Source organism: Epinephelus moara, chromosome 4 (genome assembly GCF_006386435.1).
Source record: "Epinephelus moara isolate mb chromosome 4, YSFRI_EMoa_1.0, whole genome shotgun sequence".
NCBI classification, from domain to species: Eukaryota; Metazoa; Chordata; class Actinopteri; order Perciformes; family Serranidae; genus Epinephelus; species Epinephelus moara.
Genome location: NC_065509.1, coordinates 25,913,215 through 25,931,458, shown reverse-complemented (window position 1 = coordinate 25,931,458; position 18,244 = coordinate 25,913,215). Strand labels below are relative to the sequence as shown.

The 18,244-nt window shown below is 42.1% G+C and overlaps 1 protein-coding gene across 5 annotated transcripts; it reads left to right on the top strand.

Annotated features, from left to right (window-relative positions):
- Window positions 1-103: 103 nt before the first annotated feature.
- Window positions 104-17,586, top strand: ganabb (glucosidase II alpha subunit b). 5 transcript variants are annotated; one of them, XM_050041606.1, is made up of 25 exons: window positions 104-221; window positions 1,089-1,190; window positions 1,300-1,408; window positions 1,803-1,930; window positions 2,740-2,919; window positions 3,083-3,148; window positions 5,774-5,831; window positions 5,955-6,036; window positions 6,147-6,243; window positions 6,360-6,540; window positions 6,662-6,815; window positions 8,620-8,855; window positions 9,072-9,198; window positions 9,397-9,476; window positions 10,361-10,501; window positions 10,846-10,942; window positions 11,048-11,149; window positions 11,801-12,044; window positions 12,713-12,777; window positions 13,438-13,514; window positions 14,204-14,278; window positions 14,377-14,490; window positions 14,595-14,704; window positions 14,916-15,016; window positions 15,103-17,586. In XM_050041606.1, exons 1-25 carry the CDS (start codon window positions 130-132, stop codon window positions 15,210-15,212), a joined length of 2,928 nt encoding a protein of 975 aa, XP_049897563.1. In that variant the 5' UTR covers window positions 104-129; the 3' UTR covers window positions 15,213-17,586. The 5 variants fall into 5 exon arrangements, with proteins under 5 accessions (XP_049897563.1, XP_049897562.1, XP_049897564.1 ...); XM_050041605.1 differs by having other exon boundaries at window positions 5,771-5,831; XM_050041609.1 differs by lacking the exon at window positions 104-221 and adding an exon at window positions 429-452 and having other exon boundaries at window positions 5,771-5,831.
- Window positions 17,587-18,244: the final 658 nt, after the last annotated feature.

Sequence of the window (18,244 nt, the reverse complement as noted above, 5' to 3'; positions counted from 1 at the left end):
TACATCCTCCTTTTATCACCAATATCATAAAAAGATAATTTCCACAAAGTAAATGTTGTAATATAACAATTCAATTCACATTAAATTCACTAGTTCAACGAAAATAAACATAAATATTTCAGTCATTTCATGAGAATCTTACTTTTTAACGATCTTTGTTGCGGACTGAAATGGGCGGAGCCAACCGGAAGCATAACCAAGATGGCCACCTTCACTGAAAGGTAAGACAAAGCAGGTCCGCCGTTTCATCGCGAATTTATCGCTATTTTGATATGTTATCAGCACGTCCCATGCCGGGGTTTATCGCTGTGGGTACACACTAACCAGACATGTGAGCATTACTCACAGTGCTGGGGTTTAACGGCCGTGAGGGGAAGCCATAGTGGAAAGGTCTCGAACCCCCCTCAATTGAATTAACGGATTGACAGGCTGACTGTGCCGCTGTTAGCAAGGTTAGCACGATATCATGACCCGGAGAGGTGATTAACAGCAACACTCCTGTCAGACAATCAGGTGTTAGTCTGGCTGTAAAACTTTGGTGCATTATCTTTCTCAAATTAATAACTTGAGCCTGTTTTCTGATGTATTTTATTCAGATATCCGAGTGGGTGCTAGCTAACGTTAGCACACATTAGCTGATACGTTCGCTAATACTGTCAGTTGGCATTATTTCAAGTACATCACATCACCCGGTTTTGACAGGAGGATGGCGACTGGAAATGAGTCTCTACATGCAGGCCCGGGGTCTGACATGAAAAACTAGATTTTGGTTAACGGTTTAGATGTTAATATATGCAGACTGTGCAGCTGCAGCAGGATGAGGAAACGGGAAATGGGTTAGCTGCTTGTGACATTTTCAGGCGCTGTTTTTCACGTCAACACACATTTACCATCATAGAGATCAAAGTCTATGTGTGTGTGTGTGTGTGTGTCTCTGCCTGTCTGTCTGTCTGGTTGTCTTCTGTACACACTTAGCTTCTGTATAAGTGCTACACTTTGGCTCTTGCCCTCTTGAGTAGCCACTTGAGCATTGTTAAACCAAAGGTGATCATCTTAAGTTTAAGTTGCCTTCTTGATTTTCTCTGAAGGATGGCGCCTGCCTTGGTGCTGTGGCTGGCCGTGTGCTTCAGTGGGACGTGGGCTGTGGACAGGGGCAACTTCAAGACCTGTGACCAGAGTGCCTTTTGCAAGTGAGTGCAAGACAGAAGAATAACCCATTTATTCAATTAAAGACACAAAAGCACTCAGTCGCTGATTTATCACCGGTGTCCGCTGTCTTTTTTATTAAATTTCAAACAGACGTCAGCGAGCATTGAAGCCTGGTGAGTCTCCCTATCGAGCCCTGCTGGAGACCATGGAGCTGACCAACACCAGACTCACGCTGCAGCTCATCAATGACAACAATAAGGTAAATCACACATATAGAAGCTGCTCACAAAGTGAACATCACAGCTGCAAGAGGCATATGGCTCTAACTGCTCAACATCAGGATTTGCAGGTGCACTTTAAAGTACCACAATCAAACCTCTGACTAAAATGCCAGATATAGCCTAATGTTAAACCTGTTCCCAGATCAGGAAATTGGTATACTATTATAAAGGCACAGGTTACAAGTTCCCCTTCTTCGTGGTATCAAAACCAAATGCCTAATAAGGCAAACCAAGTGTAGTGCTGAAATAAACTGGCCCTTGGCTGAACCCATTTGCAGACCTCTGCTGCAGTGCTCACGAGATAATAATAATACCCTCTTTTGCTGTTCCTCTATATCACCCCTTTCCTTCTCATTCGTCTCCCTCTCTCAGGTGCGTCTGCTGCTCGAGCTCTACCGTCTCCAGGGAAACATAACAAGGGTGAAGATTAACGAGCTGAAGCCGCTGAAGCCTCGCTATGAGGTCCCAGACGTGCTCGTCAGGGAACCGCCTACTGAGCCGTAAGTCTCCAGAGGGGGTTACTCACTGTGTGGCGTGGAGTGGGTGCGTGGATGGAGGCTTTGATTTAAGATCATCAAAGTGAAAAGGCAAAATTAACACTTCCCCAAATCCCAAAACTGCTGTGACAGGATGCCTCTTCCAGGATAGATCGATTAACAAAAGATAAAGATTAAAATATGCAGAGTAACAGAAGATTTGAAAAGAGAATACAGACCTGTTTTACAGAGGACATTTTAACATGTCATAGTAGAGAAAGCACAGATAAAAACAATGATGTTTGAATTCCATTGAGCTGCTTCAGTGTCAGGGTCCTGGGGTTGTGCATGTTGGCTCACTGTCATGGCGTACTGGGACATTTGAGTAGAACAGAGCCATCACTAATGTAATTAAAACCCATGCTTTTCAAAGTCAAACTGACTGCTATGAAAAAGACTGCTTAAGTAAGTAACTTCGTGTTTCCAAAGAAGTGACTCATAGGTGTGCCTGAATTGGGTAACATCTCATGACTAAAAAAAAAATCAAGAACATTTTGTATGACTTTGAATATTTAATGAAAACAAAACATCCTTGTGTTGTTCAGCAGGTTGAGGCCTGTACCCACAGTGCATGACCTGATTGAAATTCTTCCAGTGACGCAAAAGAGCCAGTCATTTCAGATAATTGCCTTCAGGCTTTAGTTTAGTTTTGCATCACCAGGATCTAATAGGTCACACCTACAGCATGTAGACAGACACACTCGTTTTTTTTTCTTAACCAAGTCCTCTCTAACTTAACTTCCTCTCTCCCTTTCTCTTTCTCGCTGCCTCAGCCTGTCCCTCTTGTCTCAGGACGAGAACGGGGTAGTGCTCTCCCTGGGGGCGGAGTCTCAGAGGGTCATCGTCAGCGTCCGGCCCTTCCGCTTGGACATCATGGAAGGGCGAGACGTGCTGATGTCGCTGAACTCGCGCGGCCTGCTGGCGTTTGAGCACCTGAGGATGCGCAAGGACACGTGAGAAAACCACGCATGCACACACGTTGACAAATGCCAGCCCTTTCTTTTAATCCACGTCCTCACTGAGTGGATGATTTCTATTTTTGTTCCCATGAAATGGTTTGTTTTTTGAGTATTGTCTCTGACTCGTTGTTCTGTCCTCTTCTCCCTATCATCCTAGTTTCTCCTATAAAGTAACTAGCACAGTGGCTAGCGTGTGGGATAATATCAAGAGGGTATTCTCTAGGTAAAGACCCTTAAGATTTGTGAGTGTGTATTCTGTTCCTTGTGCTAATGCTGCCAATAGTGACAGAAATCGTAGGGACTCCCATCACACCAAATACAGTGTGTACCCTCCAATAATTGTGACTGAGAGTGAGAAAGGGGTGTGGGTGAGCGTGTGCATGTCGGTGTTTAATTTGATCCAGAATTAAGGGGTCAGCTCAGCCCCCTGTTACCATCCTCATATATTAAAGGATAATTTAAACTAATAATAAAAGAAATGCCACTTAGGAAGTTGATTTTTTTTGTCTTATTTCATGAAACAAAGAAAAAATCATCCTGATCATGAAAAAACACATTCACCTGAATGATGTAGGCTCTGCTCTGCCAACCAGTAATTTTACTGTTTTGTGTGTTTAACAAAATCGTCCACATAGACGTACACATAGTGTCACTCCAGCAGATCTAACACTGCAACTGCATGACTGACTGTGTTTCTAGTTATGTTGCCTGAAACTAGTTTTCACGCTTGCTCAGCTGATGGTGAGAGCTAACTGCGATAGATGGAAACTAATGCTAATGGTAGCAGGCATGGACCAGTTTAGAAGGCACATAGAGCAAAGCTTCTCTATCGTCACACACACGTAGCCTGAGTCCCACCATAGTTAGTGTCTTATTTTCAGGTACTGCGGCCCAGTTCCCAAACCCAGCAGCAACCTCTCTCTTTGTGGTTATACCTCAGTTTAAGGGGTCAGAGTTTTCTACACTGGGACACTTTCTGCAGTTTTTCTGGGGCAGCGCTGCTTTAGAGCTCTAAAGCCATTTTCTCATTACTGCGGGAAACAGCTCTTTGTAGGCGCCTCCATCATTGTTGTGTTTGTGGTGTGACAGCCCCGTACTAATGTATGCAGTGTGGCTGCAATTTAAGATGGAGGCTAAATTCATGAGGAGTGTTACAGAGCGTGATCATCATATTGAGATCAAACTGAAAACGTTTGAGGAAATATCAACCTTCAGATTTTGTTATCACGTGTGATACAAAAATGCAGTTTGAGTCTGAGCACTACCAAGTTGTAGCGAGAGTTACTACCGAGTAGTATGAGTATTATTACATATGTGAAAAGGTTATATAAAGCCTTATGTGGCTTCAGAGGGAGCTGTGTGAAGTCTGAGACATTTAGCCAACTGGGGTTAATATCTTTGAAAATGAATTTGAAAATGAAAAATGAATACGCGGATGTGTAGTTAAAAGAAGGGAAAGCTCTGTAGCTCCTTATCTCTACTTAAGGCCACAGACTCAAGGCTATATTAGTTTGCTTGGGTCTAGACCTTTGAATCTGCCCACTCCACCGAGTTGACTGACGCTTCTGGCATCGTGACATGGAGCAGTGGTTTCTTGGTTGACAATTTCATCAATCCAGTGAGCGTCATGGGGGGACTAACGTGTTGTCAAGCTGTTGTAGAGCAGTGCTCTGGAATCAAAGAGGAGTAATAATGACAAAGGTTACTGCTATATACATGGTAGACGCTAGTGTTGTCCAAAATATTGATTAATCGATACATATAGATCCTGAATATTTGAAACTGTTTCAGTACTTAAATTCCACAGTATCAGTACATTACTTATTGTCAGTGTTCACCACAGTCATTCAGATGTTTTCTGCTACTGACCAAGAAAAGAAAAGTTGGCGATGTCATATAATAGCCTTGTTATATTTATCTTTTAATAAAAAATCTAATCTGTATGCCCCCAGTGTCAATATTTCCTTTGGTATCGCATATTTGTCTTTCAAGGTATTGTATCAAAGTTAGAATCGTCGTATCTTCTCAGTATTGCCCAACATCATTGTTTGTTTTACTTTGGTTTGCTCCAACCTGAAAACCCAGGCAAAATGATTATGTTGGCATGGCTACACATCAGTGATTGTGATTGGTTCGGGAAAATCGAATCCCTTTCCTCAGCCGAAATAGATTAGAGTGGATGTCAAACTGAAGATGGAAATATACTTAACGACTTGGCAATTCTTCCTGATATCATGCAAACATTAGCTGCTACTAGCATAAAACACCCAAAACTTCGGCTGAACTGTTGTCAAGTTGCATTGTGGGTAGGCACCAGGTTTGTTTGTCAAGAGCCTTGTTTTCCGCTGCAGTGTGAACATGGCGTAAGACTTTTCAAAGCACATTTTGGCACCACTGCCTCTTGCATGCACCTTCGCAGTGACTGCCTTGTTTGATGGGTCTTTGGTGCAATGCCTCAATCACACGCTGTTATACTGGGGAACCACTGGGTACTAGCAGGTTCTGTAAGGAGCCTTGTGGGTGTTACGTGCAGCAGCCTCTAGAGGTCCTGTCCCATAGTGCCGAGCTTAAATAGCCACAAGGTAGGGAGTTGCTCAGTCCCCTTTGTCATTAAAGTTAAGTCAATGAAGACCTTGTAGAGTATTTGTTAGATGTCATCATTGTGGAGTCAGGGAGTATTCACCAACCTCCCTGTTTGTATGTCCTTTTCCTTTTTATCAGAGTATAATTAAACTCCCATATATTGTCACTCGTCTCAAGATATCATGGCTTTACTTATGTGGTATATCTTTCTTCTTCCCATATCCCCTTCCTCACCCCTCCCTGCACTCTTTGTACCATGAAGCAGTCAGGCAGACCCAGAGGCCGAGAAGAAAGAGGAGGCTGATCCGGCAAACCAGGCCGAGGTACTACTCTCTAAAATGGGTTTACGCTTGCTCTCATTATTTTAAACACAGCACATAAATGCTGTATCTCAGCCTGGATCTTCTCTTGTAAATGACATTACTGTGTCTCTGTTCGCCTGCCAGACAGCTAAAGAAGAGGACGAGAAAGCAGAAGACGGGATGTGGGAGGAAACATTTAAATCGCATTCAGACAGCAAACCTAGTGGTAAGTCCTGCTTATATGTTCATGTTTTCCTATTATATCTGAAATAAGTCTCGCTTGTAAATGATGATGATGTCTCCGCTAACTGATAATTGGTTGCTCTCGCCTCACAGGTCCATCCTCTATTAGTTTAGACTTTTCGTTGCCAGGTGTGGAGCACGTCTACGGTATCCCAGAACACGCAGATACGCTCAGACTTAAAACAACAGAGTGAGTATCATCAGCAAGTCATATTACACATACAAGATGGAGGTTGAGTTGCCTTTGTGTTCAGAGTAGTCTTCGCAGGATTGGATCAAGCCTGAGTGTGTGTTTTTCTGTTTCAGTAATGGAGATCCGTATCGGCTCTATAACCTGGATGTGTTCCAGTACGAGCTGTATAACCCTATGGCCCTTTACGGCGCTGTCCCGGTCATGTTGGCCCACAACGCCCAGCGGACCACAGGCATCTTCTGGCTCAATGCTGCTGAGACGTGGGTAGATATCAGTTCCAACACAGCTGGAAAGGTATGTCCCTTTTTTCCTTTCTCCGTAGTTCCTGGAGCTGTTGTTGTCAAAAATAGCCAGTGGTAAATGTCTGCTGCACCAAAGCCCAGAGCTTCACTCACTCACTTTGGTCTCTTTCCAGACCGTGTTTGGAAAAATGCTGGATTACGTTCAAGGCTCCAGTGAGACTCCACAGACAGACGTGCGCTGGATCTCTGAAAGCGGCATCATCGATGTCTTCATTATGCTTGGACCAACACCCAAAGACGTCTTCTCTCAGTATGCCTCCCTCACAGGTAGGAAGATGGATGACCGGCCATTTGCACAAACACTTAAAGGAGTATTTCACTGCTGGCAAGATGGTCTTTTTTATCCAACTGGGCTGTCTATGCAGTAGACAGATCCAAATACTTTTGAAATTGATGCTACATGACCAGAGAAAACAGAGGAAAAGGGCTGTGGTGTTTGCTTTGCTTAAAAGGTAGAAAAGCTACATCTACCAGAATGTAGTGTTCTGCACTGGACCAATAAACGCTCCAGCTGGTTGGTGACGTAATGCAAGCTTGTTCATTTTGACAAAGGACAATGTCGCCACCATCTTGTAACAAACGATCTCGAATTACAGTAAAACAGCAAGCTGAAATATGTTCCTGAAAACATTTAAGGCGAGAGCAGCGCAGTAACATAATCTTGGTTTATATTTGATTAGCACTGCCTAGTTTTACCACACAAAGAGTTTAGAAGCAGATTGAGAGAAAAGGGCGTCTCTCTAGATCTGCCTCTAAACTCTGTGTGTCCTAATGAGGAAATACAATCTGTAGTTGGAGCAACAGCCCAAGAGCCAGCTCAAATTAGTTTCACATCATCCGGTGGATTTCAGCAGGGAGATCTGGGCACTGGCAAGATAGAGGGATGTTTCCTGTAGTTCATGTACACATGCCACCGACACTATTATAATTCAAAGCTGCTTGAAAATCTACAAGTATCCTTTTAATGCCTTATTTCTCATGTTTTCCCAGGACTCAAGCACTTCCTGTAGTTGGGGTTGGTGAATGAATGTCACTTAAAATACATGTTCTGAACACTGAAGTTAACGGAAATGTTGCAAGTCAAAGGACCTGTTTTATCAGAAACAGTCACATTATTTATATCTACTACTTGATAATGTTTAATGCACACATTGAACTTTGATACCTTTTTTATAAAGATACACAATTTGTTGATTTTAACCTCACTATTTCATTTAAATCAAGTTTGTAATTATTAATGAACTGTTTGAATTGACTGAAGAGTTATGGGGGTGCAGACATTTAACACAAATTAGCTGGTTATTTCACCCGGTGTCCACCAAAAGTAAAGGTCAGGACAAAGTTTAAACATGCCTTCATGTAGGTTTAGGAGATATGTTAAAAATGTTCAACTGGCAGCCCAACAACTGACAATATATTTGTACAAGTAGGTGTGTTCAAGCAGCGAGTTTGCTGTCTTCCAGAAACTCTATTAGCTTTTTTTAATCTATTAAATAATTTTAAAAACTTACAAAATGTCAAAGGAAATTTCTTTTTTAATTATTTTCCTTATTAAACAGAAAAACACAACCATACACTTTTTAAACTGATGACCTTGTTGACTGACTGTAAAGCACACTACATTCAAACTTGACAGTCTTTGGTTTGTCTTTCTATTGCTCTAACAATCACCAGTCTGGTTAGGTTGAAATAAAACCTTGATTCACTGAGTTAGATATGAAAGTTTGCTGGCTTTTTACGATGTCTCTCTCTGCCATTGCTGGCCTCTTTGTGTTTACTGAACAAGAGTTGTTGCTGTGTCATCCTCCATAGCCAGACCTATCTCCATGCGTGATTTGAGCAGTGACTCTCAATCGTTCTTTGGAGGCAGACCATTAAATTAGCAAAATAAAATCATTAAAAATTGCTCAAAATACAAAAAAACTGTCAACTTACTCGGCCTATTGCTAATACTCTTTATATTCATCAAATCGTCCGACACTAATTAACTACTTGATACCAGTGTGGGTATCTGTTATCATTTGACTGACCTCCTCTCGTCTTCTTACCTCCTCCTGCTGTGGTCCATCAGGCACCCAGTCCTTCCCTCCCCTGTCTGCTGTGGGTTACCACCAGTGCCGCTGGAACTACAATGACCAGGAAGACGTGCAGGCGGTGGATGCCGGCTTCGATGAGCACGACATCCCCTATGACTTTATCTGGCTTGACATCGAGCACACGGACGGCAAGCGCTACTTCACCTGGGATCCTCACAAGTTTGCAACACCAAAGGAAATGCTGCAGGGTCTCTCAGACAAGAAACGCCAGGTACATACGACAAATAATCCAACATTACTGTACGTTGTTATGAATGTGAGGATTCATTGTTCTGTGGGTTTTCTGGCCAAAAATTCTCCAGTATCTATTCTACTTTCTATTAAACTTTACCTGAAATCTCAGGAAAGTAAATCACCTGCAGCCACCTTCTTGACATGACTTACACTTTCAAGACCTTCTGCTTATTCTTCTTCTGTTTTGTTCTAGATGGTGGCCATTGTGGACCCTCATATCAAAGTAGACAGCAACTACAAGATCCACAATGAAATCCGCAATCGAGGTTTCTATATCAAGAATAAAGATGGTGGAGACTACGAGGGCTGGTGCTGGCCTGGTAAGAGACTGACAACTCATAACAGTCACCAGCAAATAGATAGAAAACACATTAGTAAATAAGCTTCATGAACTGGATTATTACTGAGAAACATGACAGTCATAGTGACGTGTTTCTCAGAGATTATTACAATGAATATTTTTCTCACAAGCCTCTCTGTTCTTCCTCTTTCTCCTCGGGATGGTTAATGTCCTTCAGGTAGTGCCGGCTATCCAGACTTCACCCGTACGGACATGAGGGAGTGGTGGGCCAGCATGTTCGCCTACGATCAGTATGAGGTGAGGACATTTGTCAGTTACACATTTGCAACTACATGCATGAGTGAGATACTAAAGATTTGTCGTGTTGGCTGTTGTTATGTGACAGCCTGCTATAAGAAAGGAAAGTAATTGAAGAACTCTCACGTTAATACAGCACGACACTAGATCCTTTTTGCGTTTTGTTTTTGGAAACCTTTGTTAAACCGTCACAAGCTCTTTTTCCACAACACTCAGTATCATTAGCAGACTTTCCCATTAAAGAATAAATCTCAAAGATTTAATGTTTTTTCTAAGTCTCTATCACCAGATAAGGTAACATAATGATGATTAAGCCTTTGGCCCACTGATGAAAGCATTGCAGTATTTACATTTTCATTCACAGGAAATGCAGTTGTTTTTCAGTGAGCGTAGCACTTACCGCTAACATTCATCAAAATGGGTCTACAGAACAAAACAACAATCATTCAGCAGTGAATCAGTTTGAAAAACTGCAGGGAGTAATGGAACAAAAAGGAGCAGCCACACTGAGCTGTTAGATGAAGAGCTGCAGGCGACAGGCTGCACACCTCCAGCTCAGCGAGGTAGCCAACTCCTTTCATTGTGTCCTGCTGTTTGTAGACTCATGCTGTGTGCAGCATAAAATCAGATCACGGTTGCTCACAGAATGTTGGAGAAAGGCCAGTTATTGCTGGACTTGTTTATTAAAACAACAGTAGTTTGTTTTGCTGCACCCAGAGCTCTGTGACCTGTAGTATTAAATCATATTTATCATCTCTAGTAATGACAGGTGTCGCTAAATCAACCAGGACTGAAATCCTCAAGACTGCCACTTAAAAATGGCACTTTTTTTAAGGTTTATCTGTCCTGAAAACGTATATCCACAACTTCTGTCCACCCTCCAGGGTTCAATGGAGAACCTGTATACATGGAACGACATGAATGAGCCGTCAGTCTTCAACGGACCAGAGGTCACCATGCACAAGGACGCGATGCACGGAGTCTGGGAGCACCGTGATGTGCACAACTTGTATGGCTTCTATGTGGTGAGTGCACAAGATCTGACTATGGCTTTGTGTGAAAAACTGAACCTTTCTCTTAATTATTTCTTTGCATTTCATCCTCTTTATGTTTCTTAGTCTGGTTGAGTATTCACGCATGAAAGTAACTATTAGGCTGCTGTAGTTGATTTATTTGAGAATTGACTATCCAAGCATGTAGAACATGTTGAATGAGACACAATTTAAAGTTTTAGCAAAATAAAATGACCTGTAGCCATCAGACGTGGGCAGCTTTGGACAGGGGAAAATATCCTCATACTTTTGATGACGTTTATTTTCCAGCAGTGGGAATGAAATGAGTGATGTTGTGATTTTAAAACATTCTGCAGCAAATGGCCACAGCGGAGGGTCAGATCCAGAGGTCAGGCGGAGTTGAGCGACCATTTGTGCTGACCAGAGCCTTCTTTGCTGGGTCGCAGCGCTACGGTAAGCCCCTTACTGCTTTTACTTCTTATTCCACCTGCTAAAAAACCTTTTGTCAGGTTATTTTATCCCAGGGCCCTAAGTGTTTAAGTGTGTTTTTGTCTGTAGGTGCTGTATGGACCGGAGATAATGCTGCTGAATGGGACCATCTGAAGATCTCTATCCCCATGTGTCTGAGCCTGGGCCTGGTTGGAATCTCTTTCTGTGGTGGTGAGTATCATCAAGCTTCACTGTCTGCTGTTACTCTGGTGGTTTGTCCATTTGGTCAGCAGAAACATGCTAGATGAACAAAATATTCAGAGGACTGCTGAAAGGTTTTGTGGCTGACTTTTGAAAGAGTTTGTCAGTGTTTGTGTTTATAGCATGTGGAGTTTAACTCATGTTGCTGTAGATAAATCAGCACAAGCACTACAACTTAATTTAATTTATTTATTTTCTAAGGAAAGAAATTAATCCATTGAAATCAATATTCTGAAAATAATTTGACTTGGATCTCCCAACAGTGTTTTTTTAATGTTGTCATGGAAACATGGCCACATAAATTGCATGAGGTGTCACCATGGTGAGAGCGCAGGTTCCCTGGGTAATCTAACTGCAGTTAGATGAATCAGTCATGCTGGCTGTGTGTATGAAGCTAGTGTTCATGGTTTTTATGTCATCACACCCGCATTAAATAAAGGTAAATTAGTACAAGAAAAGTACACACTCATTCATGTCTCATTCCAGCCATATGCTGCTAAAACTAGAAGCTCTTAGGAGGATGTTGTGTCTGCCTGTTTTGTTTTCCCAAGACATTTTATTTATACCATCCTGTGAACAGCCTAGACCTGACACTAACAGTGACCCCCATCTGTCTCACAGCTGACGTTGGTGGTTTCTTCAAGTCTCCCAGCACTGAGCTGCTGGTGCGTTGGTACCAGACGGGGGCGTACCAGCCGTTCTTCAGGGCCCACGCCCACCTGGACACCCCCCGCCGCGAGCCCTGGCTGTTTGGTCCTGAAAACACAGCGCTGATCCGGGAAGCGGTGCGCCAGCGCTACACCCTCCTGCCCTACTGGTACCAGCAGTTCTACCAAGCACATCGCACTGGAGAGCCCATCATGAGGTGAGGGCGGAGCAGCAAGCATTGTTGGTGTTTGTGTCTTTGTCATGTCATCTTCGCCGTAATGGTGAGCTCATATATCAGTACCTGCTTGTCTTTGGTGTCCAACTAGAGATCATATCGCTCTGGCTTTTTGAAGTAACAATACACAACTAAACTACTTCCTGTTAGAAAATAATTAAGCCTTTGCCAGTAAATCCTAAGGCTCCATTGTATTATTTGCAAATAAAAAGTAATGATTCACAATCTAATAACCAGTATCATTTACATAAAATAATTTGGCTACTTTATAACTTTGTGCCAGACAACACACAGATCTCTTCAGTGATTTAAATCTGACAGAACAGAGTGTAAACACCAGTGTGTTAAGATGTCACACATTACTGCAGTGTACTACGTAATGGAGCTGTGCATTTATTATTTATTTCAATGTTATATTTGCAGGGATATTGCACTATCAAAAATAATTGCAACAGAGTTAGCTAACAGCTAATTTGTATCTGTTGTCCTGGGCAGTGGACAAAATAATACTCCATATAATATCCCAGTGCACAAAATCCAGTGTGTTGTTGGTTTGAATTCTCTGCAGATTTCAGTCATTTGCTTTGATGCAGCTGAAAATCTTTTGAAGTCGTGTTACTCATCTCTGCCCACCTGTGTCTCTGTTGCAGACCTCTGTGGGTGGAGTATCCTCAGGATCCTGCTACCTTCGCTCTGGATGACGAGTTCTTGATCGGTGAGACACAGAACACCTAAACTTTAATGTTTCCTGTTTGAACAGAGCCATACAAGAGATCTGTTTATAATTTTAGTTACGAATTTCCCCCAAAAAACATGTCTGATCATCTAAGTTGCTTTCAATAATGGGTCAGATGAAATACCGAGTCTGTGCTGCTCAGTTGCACAAACCTATATGGTGTTGTAACATCATGATAGCATGTTTTGGGTGTGGATCACTTCTGTGAAGTGTGCAAACAGCCGAGGTACAAGATGTTGCTGCACAGTATATTGTTATTTTATCATCATTGCAATATCAACTTACAAGATAAGCACATTGTGAAAGACAGCGATATTGCACTCAGGGATTTTTTGAGTTAGTTGTTAGTTTCAGTAGAAAACTGCTCACTATCATTCTTTTTTTCTTGGTGCCTTTGTGTTCAAATTTTTCAGTAATATATGTTGGGAATAATATCCTTTTAATTTTTTTATTCAACAACCAATTTGTAAATGTGTCTGTTTATTTGCAAGTCACATCATATTTTCTTCATATTGCGCAGCCCTAATACTAGAGGACAAACTATGATAGAATGAAAACTTGCGTATCAGTTATTAGAGTAAGGCAGACGAGGTTTGACATGTTTATCAGATCCACTGATGTCACTTAACTCTGCTGCAGGAAGAGATCTGTTGGTGCACCCCGTTACTGAGGAGGGAGCCAGGGGAGTCACCGCCTACCTGCCTGGCAAAGACGAGGTAAGACGAAGATGCACAGAGGCATCAAAGGGGAACACCACCTAAATTATGAATTCCAACATGTTCTTCCCATGGCCTAGGAAAGATCAATCAGTATTTGTGAGCATGAGCTGCTCTCTCTCAAAGCTGGAGACAAGACAAGTAAAGCAGGATTTAGACTATTGCATCAGCTCTATGCAGAGCTTACGCATGTGGCCTGCGCCGTTGTGAGCATTTATGCTTGTTTGGTGGTGTGTCTGTGTCACTCTGCAGTTACACCTCCAAACCACAAGTTGGTGTCAGGGTTTCTGTAAAGTTTAGTTGATTCAAAACACACCCAAAACTCACTTTAAACACACATTAAACATGGCAGAGACAGTTTCAAACACAAGAACACAAATCAGCTTCACTATAACTTGCAGCATTCACAGATAAAGCATTTGTCTTTTATCACAAATTTGAGTTTTGGCACTCCAACCTTGTACTTTGGAAAGAGTTGTTCATTTTTACTACTGTTTATGGTCTGTCTTAGACTGTACGAATAACATGTATGAATCCTGAAAATGGGTGCAGTTCCCTTTTAACACATCTTGCTGAGTCTTTCTGATGTCAGAGTGAACGTCAGTGTTGAACTTGAATGATTCTGCCTTAAAGGTGATTCATATTGAGGTCTCCTTGTCTTAACTTGTGTGTGTGTGTGTGTTCCTCAGGTTTGGTTTGACGTCCACACCTTCCAGAAGCACAACGGGGCCCAGAACCTTTACATCCCTGTCACTATAAGCTCCGTAAGATGCACACAATTTCTACATTTCGACATCTTTCAGAGTTTATATTTTCCTAATTTCCTGTGGTTTTAATCCTGAGCTTTCTGTCTTCTTCTCAGATTCCTGTGTTCCAGCGTGGCGGCTCCATTATTCCCAGGAAGAACCGAGTTCGCAGGTCCTCCTCCTGCATGACGCACGATCCCTACACTCTATATGTGGCTCTTAACCCCCAGGTAACTCAGTGGTACACACCACGATGACAGCTGCACAATACAGCTGTCAGTCACTGCTGTTTTGACATACTGCATCGTCACACTTATGACCTTCTGTCTGACAGAGAACTGCAGAGGGTGAGCTCTACATTGACGATGGCCACACCTTCAACTATGACAAGAAGGAGTTCATTCACAGGAGGCTTTCCTTCGCCAACAACATCCTCTCCTCTGTGTGAGTGGTCAACATTTTCTACCTGCTTCTCTTTAAGTGAAAACACACCCTCAGATGGGCTCTTAGATATTTCAGTACCTTTCAGATCTTTGTTGTGTCACAAACCTAAAAGTAGAAACCATTTATGATCTGTATTACAGCTGTTACTTTCTTATGTTTGTATTGTAGTATTGTATTAAGTATTAAATCCATGTCCCTGCTTGGCTCACAGTGACCTGGTTCCAGACGCCCAGTTTTCCACCCGCTCCTGGATTGAACGTATTGTCATACTGGGGGCCAGTAAGCCCAGTAAGGTTACTCTGAAGACTGCAGGTGAGTGCCATATTCCTCGCAGTGCTCTCATTTTCCCCCTGAAGGTCTTCTTTCTCTAACACCGTCTCTTTTCTTCTGTTTTGCAGATGGTCAGGAGAGCCAGCTAGAGTTCGACTTTGACGCCTCCATGTCGGTGTTGACGCTTCGCAAGCCCGGCATGAACGCAGGGTTAGATTGGAACGTGGTGCTCCAGTAACCATGGAGACAGGAGAGGAGGAGCAGGAGGAGAAACTGACTGAAATGGACTGAACACGTGGAGAAAGAGAGGGAGAGGAGGGAACAGACACAAGGCGCTGATGCCCATGACTAACTACAGCGAGACAGCAGGATAGCCATAATGGGAAATAAAGGACATAAATGCACACACACAACACATAAATACACACAGTTTACATCCCTACACACACACACACACACACACACACACACACACACACACTCATGTAGACCTGTCAGTTGAACTGAGCCATGTAACGTCTCTGCCATGTCCCTCTTGTGTTCAGTCACACTGTAATACCTAACAAAAAGAGGCTACTACTAGATAGATAATTCTGTTTGTCACATTTTTCAAATAGAGTAACAACTGAGAAAAATCATGTCATTGAAATGAATCTCTGGGGTAAAGAAAGAAAACATTCAGGCACTCTTCTTTTTTGTTTTTCTTCTTTCTTTTTTTTTTTTTAATATCGTCCACTTGGTGTATCCATCCAGTCTGCCTCAGAAGAAAGATCGCTGCTCTGGAGGATCGTTTGCCATTTAAAATGAAGGTTCGCATTCAAAGCACACGCTCCACCTGCTGGTGATTCCCTCATATCTGTTTCTGACTTGATGCTCTTCGAAAAAAATTCATTCCAGCCCTTGTTTAAGCCAAGCGTTCAGATCAGCTCAGAGCTCAGCCTTCTGCACTCGTGCCACATTTCATATTTCTTGGGGAGGGCTTGTCAACAATCAGCTGTATGGCTCCACACTTAAAGGGATAGGTTGGATATTTTAAGGTACTTATCCATAGTCGGTGTATCACATAGAGTAGATGGTGGTCGGCATGCCCTCATGAGTGGATAAGCAGACAGGAATACCGCCACAGAACCTCATTAGTGTACAGTGGCAGCAAAGCGTATTTTAGCCACCTAAACAGAATCAATAACGGTTAAATGTATGCTGTATTTAGAATATTTCACCACTTTAACTCGCCATTAGACAGCCTTTTAAGACAGGGAACTACAGCTATTAATTGCTTTCTTCAAAGCCACCAGACTCCATTGACAAAAACAGTAATTTTAGCTGTAAGGACACGGGAGCTGCTGGTCGACTGCTGCCTCGATTTATTAGTTTGTTTGGGTTATTGTGTGACTTTGGGGAATCTGAACTAAAACTTTAAACACTAAAGTCACAAAAAAACAACAACATAAAAGCGAACTGATTAAGGCAGCGGTAGACCAGCAGCAACTGTTGTCCAGTGAGCTTAAATTACTGTTTTTGTCAATGGAGTCAGGTGGCTTTAAAGAGACACTATATAGATGTAACAGCTTCAGTGTCCCTTCGGAAAGAGCTGTCTGACAGCAAGGTAAGGCTGTGGAAATATTTTTAATTTAGCTAACTGAAACTGAGTTGTTTTTTTCCAAGATGGCTGAAATACATTTTGTTGCTTATGTCTGCTTAATCCTGCCTGTTTCTCCAAACTGGGGGTGTGCTGACAGACGTGTACTGTAGCTAATAGGCTGACTATGCATAAATACCTCATACAACCTTACTTTAAAAAAAAAAAAAGACCTATCCCTTTTCCTTTAATCCTGCAGTATTTAATCTCACCACAAAATGGAAATAATTGATTATGTCTCTTACCAATCCTGTCCACTTCACTCTCGTTAGCCTCTCCCCAAGCTCGTCTGATGAACTTGTGTGCATGGAAATGATTCAGTATCACCGCTTCACTATGGAACTGAGCAGGTCAGGTCGTTTTCGGCTTTTCTCTTGAACAAGCTTGGCAGTGGGAATCGCTTCAGGGGACTGAACCACTGATGTTTGCGGATCATCCCGGTGACGTGCTTTATTTGTTTTATCAACTTCTTTTCCCAACGTTGTTTACTAGATTATTTTTAATGCACTTGACGAAGAGTGAGAACTTAAAAAGTTGTTTAGATTTTCTTGTGTTACTAGGTGTCGGGACCGTCCAGGATTTCCAGTGTGTCACTTCGATCATAATGAACGGGTCAGATTTTAACTTTCAAAGGTGTCTCACTGGTAAATGTTCATTTAAAGCCTGTTGATTTACACAACAATCTTGAATGCACACTGAGTACTTATAAATATTCAAGTGACTCTCTGGAGACTCTGGACCATGTCCCGTCTAGTCAAATCATTGGACCTTTTTTTTTTTAGGGACTTTGTTGTTCTGAGTTTGTCTCCTTGATTGTTTTTATGATCATTAATGTACGTGTTGCTGCAATTTTGTTGGTGATGGCTTGAACTGGTGGAAATGGAAGTGAAGGAACAGACTGTCAATCAAAGTTGTCAGATGTAATCTAAAAGATAAGACCAAGTGAAAATAAAGTTGACCAAATGTAAAAGAAGTCCCTGTTCTTTTTTTTTTTTTATGTTTATTCCTTCCTGACCACATGCCAGTAATTTATGGAGACTTTTTTTTGACGGGACTGGATTGTATTCATATTTGTTTGGGTCTCTTTGACATTGTTTAAAAGCAGGTTTGTTTTCAGAGAGATTTTGGGTAGAGTATCACTGTAGTGTCACAATAAAATAAGATGTAGCATACACACTAACCATAGCCAGCTGTGCTGAAATTACCCAGATAAAGTAAGCGGTGGAATGAAGTGATCATCAAGGATTAATGTTGGGGCAATGTTCAATAAGACCAAATCCACCAAATTTTTTTTCAACTGAAATTCTGGACTGTGTTTTCTAGACATTTGTCACAAAAAAGAAATGATTATGTAGTGAAATGTTGGGGCTAGTGGGGAACGTAAAAGATTAAGCTTAACCAGTGTAGTGTGTGGGGTTAACAGATCAGTGGATCTCCTTTAGACTAAGGTCCCAGCTCACTCGTACAATAAAAACTTTGCACTGAATGAGGGAGGTTTGACACAGTGTCATTTTATCAGAGCCTGTATTTTTAAAGTTTTAAATACTAATTGACTATGTGAGTATGCACATGCTGCTGTGAAGCGACAGTACCAACCACAGCACCCTCCTCTAAAGAGTGTACTATTGGGA